Source organism: Zingiber officinale, chromosome 8A, assembly GCF_018446385.1.
Source record: "Zingiber officinale cultivar Zhangliang chromosome 8A, Zo_v1.1, whole genome shotgun sequence".
NCBI lineage: Eukaryota > Viridiplantae > Streptophyta > Magnoliopsida > Zingiberales > Zingiberaceae > Zingiber > Zingiber officinale.
In genome coordinates, this window is record NC_056000.1 from 50,065,201 (window position 1) to 50,075,745 (window position 10,545).

General features: G+C 38.5%; 1 protein-coding gene across 1 annotated transcript; it reads right to left on the reverse strand.

The window, feature by feature from the left end:
• Nucleotides 1-6,954: 6,954 nt before the first annotated feature.
• On the reverse strand, nucleotides 6,955-8,346 carry LOC122011495 (transcription factor MYB86-like). The gene is made up of 3 exons (XM_042567887.1): nucleotides 8,167-8,346; nucleotides 7,960-8,089; nucleotides 6,955-7,891 (listed from the first exon to the last, which is right to left on the reverse strand). The coding sequence occupies exons 1-3, from the start codon at nucleotides 8,294-8,296 to the stop codon at nucleotides 7,138-7,140; spliced, it is 1,014 nt and encodes a 337-aa protein (XP_042423821.1). The 5' UTR covers nucleotides 8,297-8,346; the 3' UTR covers nucleotides 6,955-7,137.
• Between the last annotated feature and the right edge of the window lie 2,199 nt (nucleotides 8,347-10,545).

The following is a 10,545-nucleotide window of genomic DNA, read 5'->3' on the forward strand; positions in this document are numbered from 1 at the left end:
CTAAGAAAATACTAAACCCCCAATTTGGTATTTCTTATGTTTTTCCACATTGTGCCAATTTAATTCAATCATAATTCCTTAAGATTTGGCACATGTTACTCTTTCCAAGAATGACAATTTGGATTAAGATTTACATTTCCCTTAATTCCATAAGAAAATGCCGAATTCCAAATTTGGCATTACTTTTGCTTCTCTCTAGTGTGTCAATTTAAATTAGATTTAACTCCTCAAATTTTGACACATTTTTGCTCTTCAAGGCTTTAAGCACATTTGATTAAAGCATGGGTTTTCTCTTAATTCCTTAAGAAGGTATCAAAATTCTAACTTGATTTTTCTTATACTTTTCTTAAGTGTGCCAAGTTAGATTAAGTTCAACTCTTCAAATTTTGGCACATATATTACTCTCTCAAAGAGTAACCCAATAACCTTTTTCATTTTCAAAGGTTAACAATAATCTTGAAAATGCTCTCAAGTGTCAACTTTACAAAGGTTGGGTTAACTACCTTTCCAATTGGAGTTGACACTCTCTAAACCTATCTAGGGTGTAGAGAATATGCTCCTAGGAACTCAAAACCTATTGGTGCTTCTTGGATGCCCTAGGTACTCACTAGGGATAACTTCCATAGATACCTTCCTAAGGACCTTTCTAGGCTTCTTAGAAGCCTTGGTCACTTCTACTAGGTCACTTCTAGGAATAACTTCCCTTGTAACATTCTTTATGACTTTGTTAGACTTCTTAGAAGTCTTAGTCACATTGGTCTTGCCAAAAGTACTTTTAGGGATTCCTTCCCTAATATCTTTGACTTGACCTCTAAACCTAAGGTTAGTCCCATAACTATATGGAATCCTATGAAAGGAAGTCACATCCTTCTTGGCTTTAGGTTTGTATCCCAAATCTCTATAGCCATTGGATGACTCTTGTCTAGCTTTTCCTAGGTTATGCTCATTTTGACCCCTAAAAATATTTTTCATTCTTGCTAGGGTTCTTTCTAAATTATCAAATCTTGTCCTCAAGACTTGATTTTCACTCCATAAATCCCTAGATTTTGTTTTTTCATTGAATCCTTGAGCATTTCTATTTTTAGGCATATATCTAAAATCTTTGGTGTTATTGCCTAAGTTGTTATTTACCTTCCTAACCTTAGATGTGGTAAATCTATCATGAGGAGGAATATATTTATCCTTAAGGTTATCATGCCTCCTATTCTCATGATAAATAACATTAAGATGATAAGAGTTATTTCTAGCATGCTTTTTATCATGTGTCAACGGAATGGATTCATTAAATGATACCTTGGTTTTTACCTTGGAAGCTCCCTTCTTCTTCCACTTCTTCAAGTGCACCAATTTCTTGAGCTCTCCTCTCCTTGGGCACTTTGTGTGGTAGTGACCCCACTCACCACATGTAAAGCACCTAATGTGCTTCTTCTCCTTCTTCTTCTTCCTATAACTCACATTAGTTTCTAAATTAACTTTAGTAAGTTTAGGGTTTACCTCATTTTCCTTCTTAAACGAAAGACACCTACTCTTGTAGTGCCCCATCTTACCACACTCAAAACATTTGATGTGGTCCTTTGTGCTCTTCTTGGTAGTTGAGGTAGAGGGTTGAGCTTCCAAGATCTCCTCTTCCTCGGATTTCTCTTCTTCCTCTTCACTTGAAGATGTGGACTCTTCCACTTATTCATCTCTTGAGGACGTGGAAGATCTCTCCTCTTCTATCTCTTCCTTCTCTTTCTCTTCCTCCTCTTCCTTTTCCTCCTCGAATGTTGACCTCTTGTCAACATCGGATTGGTCCTTCTCTTCTTGGGCCAATGAGCCATTCTCCTTGGGCTCTTCCACTCCTGGGATTTTTATAGGGTCTTCATGATAGACAATGATCTTTTTCCAAAGATTACTTGCATTTGTGGTTTCACCTACACTCAACAAAATATTAGAAGGTAGTAAATTATGTAAAATTCTCGTTACCTCCTTGTCCGCCTCCGATTGCTCTCGTTGCTCTTCGGTCCAATGCCGAGGTCGAAGACGTTTACCCTGCTTGTCCATAGGAGCTTCAAATGGATCACTCAAGACAACCCATTGGTTCCAATCCATTTGGAATCATGTCTCCAACCGCTTCCTCCAATAATTGAAGTCTTCTTTGTCGTACGTAGGCGGAATTCGGATATCCCATCTAAGCGGTCCTTCGGATTCCATATTCTTCTTCCTCTAGCTTCTTGCTCTCTTGGTGGTTAGTCCGTAGAAGAGCGACCTTGCTCTGATACCACTTGTTGGGACCTTGACGTCCGCTAGAGGGGGGGTGAATAGCGTCTCACCCAAATCGATCGCTTCCTATAATGTTAGTGCACAGCAGAAATACAAAAACAAATACTAACAAGAGAAAACAAACCTAACACGTTGATTTAACGTGGTTCGGAGATAAAGCTCCTACTCCACGGCTGTCCGTAAGGTGGACGATCCCGATCCGTCGGTGGATGACTCCCCGGAAAACCTCTGGCTAGCTCAAGCTCCTTGTCGGTGGAGAAACCTCGACACAAACACTTGAATACAAGCACACCGATCACACGAAGGCTTGGGAGACTCTAATAGGCTTTAACCAATTCTATTTCGTCAACACTGCCCAAGCACCTCGAGCTCCATTAAATAGAGCTCGAGAGGAAAACAGTAAGCTGTTTTCCCGCTATCAGTCGACTGGTGTATGCACCAGTCAACTGGTCCTTGAAGCCGACCGTTACCCAACATTCGACTACCAGTCGACTGCTACAGTGTACCAGTCGACTGCTACAGTAACCAATCGACAGCTATAGTACTGCTACAGTGCCACACCGGTGCTGCTGCAATGTCACTACAGTATTGCTACAGTAAATCCTAAAACACATAGAATTTTGCCCTGAGTACAATCACTCAGCACTCGTCCTCGCCCGACCAACCTAGACCTAGCTTTCTAGCCTCCTCCATCAGCTTCGCGTCCCTCGGATGTCTCCCCATCCTTCACGTCTTGCCTTCTGGAGTTTCCTTCGGCCTTGTCCATATTGTCGGGTCTTCCTTTGCCAAAAGGCTCCTCATCTCCGGGACTTCATCCATTGTCAAGTCACACTTGGACTTACGTTGCCAAAACTACATGCTTGGACTTACACCGCCAAGACTCATCCTTGGACTTTTCTCCTTTGCCAAGATCACACTTGGACTTTCCTTTTGTACCTGTATCCTGCACACTCACAATGCATATCAAATACAACAATAAACTTAACTTAAACCTTTGCCCAAACATCAAAACCTAGGGCACCAAGATTGCTTCAACACGTTCGAGGGACGAGACGCTGCGAAAGAGTATATTGACGGACAAGAAGGAGGCGCAGTGTTTTCGATGGACGAGAAGGCTGAGCGGAAGGTTGCTCGAAAAGGTCGAGAAATGAGTTCAGATGAGCCCTATTCCGGATGGTCGAAATCACCCAAACGAACGAAGTTGGAGCGAACGGAGCCGGAACGGGAGGCAGTCAACAAGGTTTTTGACTTACCAGACTGGTCCCAGCGCTCGGACCCCTCGAGGTAACCAGGGCGCCCCGAGCTCGCGCCTTGTCTGCAGTCTGATTCAGCCGGGTCGGGGCACCCAGACCTGGTCCAGGCACCCGAACCATAAACCTTATTGCTTCACTAACTGTCGCGATTTGTTGCGGCGTAGATAAAGTTTTATCCACACCTAGGTGTCCGGAACCCTTCCAGGCACCCCGATCAGAGATATAAATACAATCCTGATCCCAGTAGCTAAATAGAACACTTGTAAACAATTCTTCTTTTGCTTAGTTTTGTAATTGAGTGCTTTAACTGTTGTAAGAGAATTCTTCGCTCGAAAGAGATTTATAATGAGCTTTCAACATCTTGAATTAGCAATCTCCTGATTGCAAATTAAGTAAACCTCTTTGTTTTTGTTAATTAGTTTCTTAATTCTTTTATACAAGTATTTATTTTAATAAAATTATAAGATCGAGAAAGATATTTATTTTTTATTATGCAGGGTAATTCACCTCCCTCTTAATGACTATAAGGGACCAACAGTCAATTCTTAAAAATTAACTTTAATTATTATATTAAAAATATCATACGTTTACCATCTATACTACATCTTGAGAGCAACCTCCATTTTTAAACATACTATTGGATGACTTGAATTTTTGATTTAAATAAAAAATTTAGTTCTAATTAAAAATAAGGTTTTGACTAATTTTTTTTTTGGGGGATATATATATATATTGCCACCTTTAAAATAGTGAACTAATAAATTTATTTAGTGAATTTATAATTTTTAATGTGGTGGTAAAAATAAACCTATCTGTGTGGTTTACTACGGGAGATGCTGCCTGTCTCTGTACATACTCATGATTTCCCGCAGCCAACTCGCCACAGGCCCACAGCCTGTCGCACCTGCTGTACCAGCTGTGGCTGTTCGAGCAGTGTTGGGCCAGCAGTAGGCCTGGGCCTATCAAGATTATAACTTTTAAATTTAAAATCTTAAGTCATATGCATATTTTAATTTTTAATTGAAATAAGATTATTTTGGTATCGTTTTGATGTTTAAATATATGATCGATGTTGATGGTAAATTGAAAGAAAAGTGGTGAAAAAAAATAACTTTAAGAATTACTCTCTACGGTTACTGTTTTGACATTATCTCAATTTCACATGTTAAAGGGTCTCATAGAATAATATTAAATTTAGATAATTTACTAGAATAATATATATTGACTATTTCATCCCGTATAGAATGAGATTTTAAGTATACAAATTTTATGAAAACTTTACAGCAGTTTGGGGTCCCCATTGTAGTTTAAAGATGTATTAATTAGTTTAGGTGACTCAGATCGTATCTACTGATTGTCCTTGCTACTTCCCCTCTATTATTTCCGGTGTTTGTGAGACAAAAAACTTGTAGTGAAGAGCCAATCACTTGTAGAACTCCAGCCCAATTGTCTTTCTTTGTTAACTTAAATTCAGGAAGTTTAATTTGAGAGTATCTAAATTAGTGCCTACAAATCACTACGATCTTCTCCCCAGTTCATCTACCGGATATATCCGAAGTACAATTTATACATACTCAGATGCCGACCTCTAAAATATTTATACTCTTACCACTTCCATAGTGGGGGCATTGATCAAATCTTCCCATGCTCGCAAACCTTCCAAGCTGCTATATCAATCTGTTGTTTTCTTACTTTCTATAATTAACATCTTTGCTTTACATTTCTGAAGGTCCTTTTGGATATGCTTCTTCAGAACTTAAAAGACTTGGAGGATCCTTTTGCGATATCTTTGTCAATTTTGTTTAACTTGGAAGATCATTGCTTGTAAGACTTTGTACTTACATAATTCAACTCAGCTAATCACGTTATCCACCAAGGTAAAACTTGTAGAAGTTGAACTACTTGGAAACAAATATTTCCCCATCGAAAATCCCAAATAATGTGCTGATCCATTTTCTTTTCTTTTCTCTCTCTCTCTATTTAATTTTGAATTGAACATGATTTCAATGTTTCAAATCATGACTCCATTCCCTAGCATTTTACTTCAAGTTATACTTTAGCGTGGATCTTCTTCTATAATGTTTTTTTCTCAACCAATATTAAATGTTCTGGCTTTTAGGTATTTGGCTTAAACGGGTTTTCGTTTAGCTCGATGTCTAAGTTCATGTGAATTATTGATTGTTCTAAGCCAAACATCATAAACTAACCTTTGAATTTACTTGTAGTCTTGTTGAATTGGAAAGTAGATGGAGACTTGGACATGCTTTATCTGTTGGAGAATTGAGATTCTCTAACTTGGGTGTTCCAATGGACAATCGATGAGGAAATCTATAAATTAAAAACATATAAACGCTAACCACTTCAAGCTCCAAACATGATTAAGTTCTAATTAAGACTCAATTGTATCGATACCAATTCCCTCTTCGATTTAGATTGAGACCGAAGATGAATCACTCAACAAAATATGGATCAACAATAATTTTAGAGATTAGTGGTGTTTTTAGTAGTCATGGTTTTACTAACTTGGTCAATTATGATTAATGCTTAGCTTGTATGACAATATGATTTTAGTCGCTGTGATTTTTGTAAAATTTAAGAGAATAATTTTGTTCACGTGATATCTTTTTTCCAAAAAAAAAAAGAAAAAAAAAAAAGAAAATTAGGGATTATCATAGGACAACCCAAGAGTAGCTTAATTTTTAATTATGTTAAACTAATTTTAAAATTTTCAAAGGTATCAAATTTTGTTAAATAAAACTTTTTAAGATAATACAATGCATAAAACTTGTTAATTAGTACTTAACTGAAATAAAATTTCCATGATATTACTTTAATCTAAATTTAAATTTTTAAGGACTGCATATGAAAAATAATAAATATTGATGAATATATTCAATTTTTCTGGGATAACAAAATACAAATTTCAGGCTTTGGATTGAGGAAGACATCTTAATTCTCTTTTTCACATAATAAGTTTCCCAAAACTTTAGCATTGTGTTTAAATCCACTCCAAGTTATGTAATTTTTTTTATTTGTTCTTGCCCTATATCCACAAATACAACCTCAATTGCTTTACAAAATCTGTTTAATTACCAACCTTCCTTACAATTAATGTGCACATCTATGATATTCAGTAATTGCCTTAATTTTATCTAATTCTACAGATTTCCACATCACTAATTAGCTTAAAAAATGGTTTATCCACAATGCAGGTTTATCTAGAAGAAACAAATTAAGGTGGATTATCTCCTTCAAAGAAATCTAAATATTATTAATTGGCATTTCAATATCCCTTGCAGACTAACAATTTAAGTTCTTGCTAACATAAACTATACATCAAACATTCAAGAGTAAACTAAATGTATATGAATTCATTAACTTTCACTAGTAGAATGACTTTGAAACATGATCTTAATTATTCTATAAATTTATATATATATCATTAGAAACATGATCTGATAATTTAGCATTAGAAAAGTTTTCAATTCACAGTTCATGAATTCTCAGATCCTGAATTGCCACATCAAGTGGATGCATGCACAGTGGCTGTGCCTCAACTAGTTAATTAACTAAAGACAAGCTAATTAAAGGAAATCAAGCAGCTGTGAAGGAATTGCACAACCTAGCAATGCCATTGCAGTTGTTCCATGGATCCTCCTCCTCCTCCTCCTCCACTGTAGAAGTCTCCACAAGGCAGCAAAGAGCTGTCCATCATCTCAAGATCAAAACCACAATAGGCTTCCATCATCAACCCCTGCTTCTCGTTGCCCAGTGTGCAGGTTTGCACTTGCACCACTTCATCCTTCCTCTGCACCACTTCATCATCTCCCACCACCTCGATATGGTTCAGGGACTCGAAGTGCTGCTCCATATCGCCGCCGTCCCACACGCAGTCATCCATGAAATTACCAGTTTGATCGTTGATGAAAGAAGAGGAGGACGCCGCAGCGTAGTTCATGGGGCCTAAGGAAGGAGAAGACGACGAAGCATTAGCGAAGCTCATCAAGACATGGCTGTCTTGGCAATGGAGGTCGGATAATGCAGCCGCAGGCACTGTGCTCTCGTGCAAGGCCACGTTAGACTGTGGCGGCGCCATCAGAGCAGGTGGAATGGCCATTTTATCGAAGCCTTTAGCCCTATCGAAGCCTCTGTTAAGGGAGCTAATGGTGAAGGGAACTGTCGTAGTAGTGGAAGATTGGAAAAGCTCATCTGAGTTGTTTCCGGCCGCGGCGGCGGAGAGCCGCGAAGCCGGCATTAGGTTGTGCGTCTTCGGATCCAAGCCCTGCGCGATCAGCTTCTTCTTTATGCACGAATTCCAAAAGTTCTTCACCTCGTTGTCTGTTCTTCCCGGGAGATGCTTCGCTATTTGAGCCCACCTGAATGCGATCGTGAAGTGAGAAAATATAAATTAATGAAACCCTAATTGGGGATTCAGGTACTGCACCTGTTGCCTAAGATCCTGTGCACATCTATGATGACTCTCTCTTCTTCCACTGAGAAGGAGCCTCTTTTCAGATCAGGCTTCAGGTAATTCATCCACCTCAGCCTGCAACTCTTCCCACATCTCTGCAACCCTAAAAAAAAAAATAGATCATAAATTAAAGATCTAGAGAGACTGATAAATCGAGAGAGCGATGCTATAGATAGGTACCTGCTTCTCTAGGGACAGTGCTCCAGCAAGCATGGCCGTGGACGGTGATATAGTTAAAGAGCTTTTCATCTTCCTCAGGCGACCAGAGTCCCCTCTTGACCTTGTGCTTGCTGCAACAATGGTGACCCATTAATTTCCAAGGACAATTGCTCCCTCCCTTGATTTATACACCTCTGACCCAACCCTAACCCTAACCCTCCAGTGGACAAGAAGCTGACGATCTTTATTCTTGTGAACAGAATTCTTTTTTTTTCCTTCCCAAAAGCATGAACAAAGACCAGGAAAATTGTGTAGCTAGCTTAACTTACACTCTTGAGTCATGACCAATTCAAAGACCCAGCTAGCAGCTGGAACTTTCTTGTGCTTCATCCAAACCCTTAATTTCTCTGTCCAACACATGAGAATATAATAATATCAGGTCAAAAGATAAAGATAGAAAATGAACACTAAGTTAATTCTTCGAGAAGCTAGCTAGGTCGAAAAAAATATTGATCCATGTTCATGCATGTCATTTAGTTCAGCTTTCAATAATTTTCTGGGAATGAAAGACAGTTACTATGCATTGATTTGATAATTAGTCTAGAACAAGTTAATCAAGACCTTGCATGGGAGAAATAATTTCAGTGTATATTTTACTGTGCACATGATTTCCTGTTGAGGGAGCAAGCAGTAGTCCTCAAGATAGCTATGGCACTGGTACTTGTACTGAAGTGAAAGCAGCAAATAAACAATCATCATAAGAAAAGATTTGGTGCAATATTTTTATGTATGTCACATAAACCCAGGAAATTAGGTGGCTAAATAAGTAGGATGGTTGATGATGCAGTTTATTATATGGCACATGCATGAATTTTTAATGTACACTTCCTGGCATTCAAATATGATCATCGAATGTACAATTCATTTGTTTGTTTGCAGATGTTCCGTAATGGGGATAAAGAAGAGCAGTGTGGTGTGTGTAGCTTCTCCCTTTTCCTCACTCAAAGGTTTCTTGCAATCAACACAGTTGGATGACATTTAATTTGTTAAATTCAATTGTAAAGTTGAGTGCAAAAAGTCTTATTTCTATTATTAAGAACCACTTCATTCTCACACCTAACATTGAAAAAGAAAACAATGGATGAAGCTCATATATATGAATTACATTTGAGAGTTGTAAAGGAACATGACTGATTTATGTTGAATTGCAACTGTGAATACTGTGAATTTATAGGGATGAGAGATTCTCTCTCGTACCGAGGGGATCCGAAATGCAATTGACTCGATAGGCCTATTTAATTCGGCAATTCAGTCTCCTACTCGACCTTTTGATCAACTCGAAATTCAGCAGGTCAAATCCATCTTGGTAACCCACAGTAGAACTTCTACTGATCCAAAAAATGAAGAATCTTGCTCTATGAATAAGCATTTCTAAAGAGCATCAAGAACTCGGTAGTCAAATTTAAGGTCCTATTTACATTTCTTTAATAACTACAAAGAAAGAAAGAAGAAGAAAATGGGTTGTCGATCGAGGATAAGGCAATGAAAATGTATATCTATCTTAATGGAAGCAAACATAAATTGTTGGGCAATGTCCATGTCTCTAACTGATTGATCAAGCAGTTGGAGAGTGAAGGAATCATCATTGTGTTTGGTGTTGGATCTCCATCAATTTGGAAGAACATGAGTTGAAATGAGCTAGATGGTCCTGACCCAAGATAACTACTGTGAAAGCTAAAGTTGGACGTATCACACTTGTGGAATCTTACTCAACGCAAAGCGCAAAAGAAAAGAAATTTGGAAAACTAAATCATATATAAGTGATTTTTATAAGCATCCCGGGGTAGTTTTGATGTAGTTAACCAAGTTCAGTTAGGTCCTGTTGTGTTTGATCCTTGTGTCTAAGTGTGCAGGAGCTTAGGAATATAAGAAGTTGAGCGGAAGACACAACTAGCAAAAAGAATGACATAGAGAAGGAGTCGACGGATTCAGTGCATCTGAAAGACGAAATGCTGAGGAAGAGTACTGGCGTACGAGAAGGACGTGTGCGGCGGTCTGAGGGATGAGAAGCCGGGGAGGAAGGTTGCTCGAGGAAAAGGCCGGAATTAGGTTCAAGTGAGCTCAATTTTGTATGGTCGGAGCATCACCCAAGCGAGCGGAGCGAAAAATGGTTAACAAGGGAAGTTAACAATTTTCAGATGAACAGTATTGAAGTTGCCTTCAAAAGCTTGGAAAGCACCTTCTATGAACAGTACCGAAGGCGCCTTAAAAAGTTTGGCATGCGTCTTCCATGAACAGTACGAAGACGCCTTCAAAGGCTTGGAAGGCGCCTTCAGTGAACATTACTAGCATAAAGTAATCGTTTGTTGTCTTTAAGTTGTGGATAAAACTTTATTCACT

What these genes read in the sequence shown, in the direction of transcription:
- LOC122011495 (XM_042567887.1), bottom strand. Translation starts at nt 8,296, where the DNA reads ATGGGTCACCATTGTTGCAGCAAGCACAAGGTCAAGAGGGGACTCTGG. An exon ending in CACTGTCCCTAGAGAAGCAG is followed by an intron (nt 8,090 to 8,166) that starts GTACCTATCTAT and finishes TTTTTTTTTTAG; the next exon opens with GGTTGCAGAGATGTGGGAAG. An exon ending in CACAGGATCTTAGGCAACAG is followed by an intron (nt 7,892 to 7,959) that starts GTGCAGTACCTG and finishes GATCGCATTCAG; the next exon opens with GTGGGCTCAAATAGCGAAGC.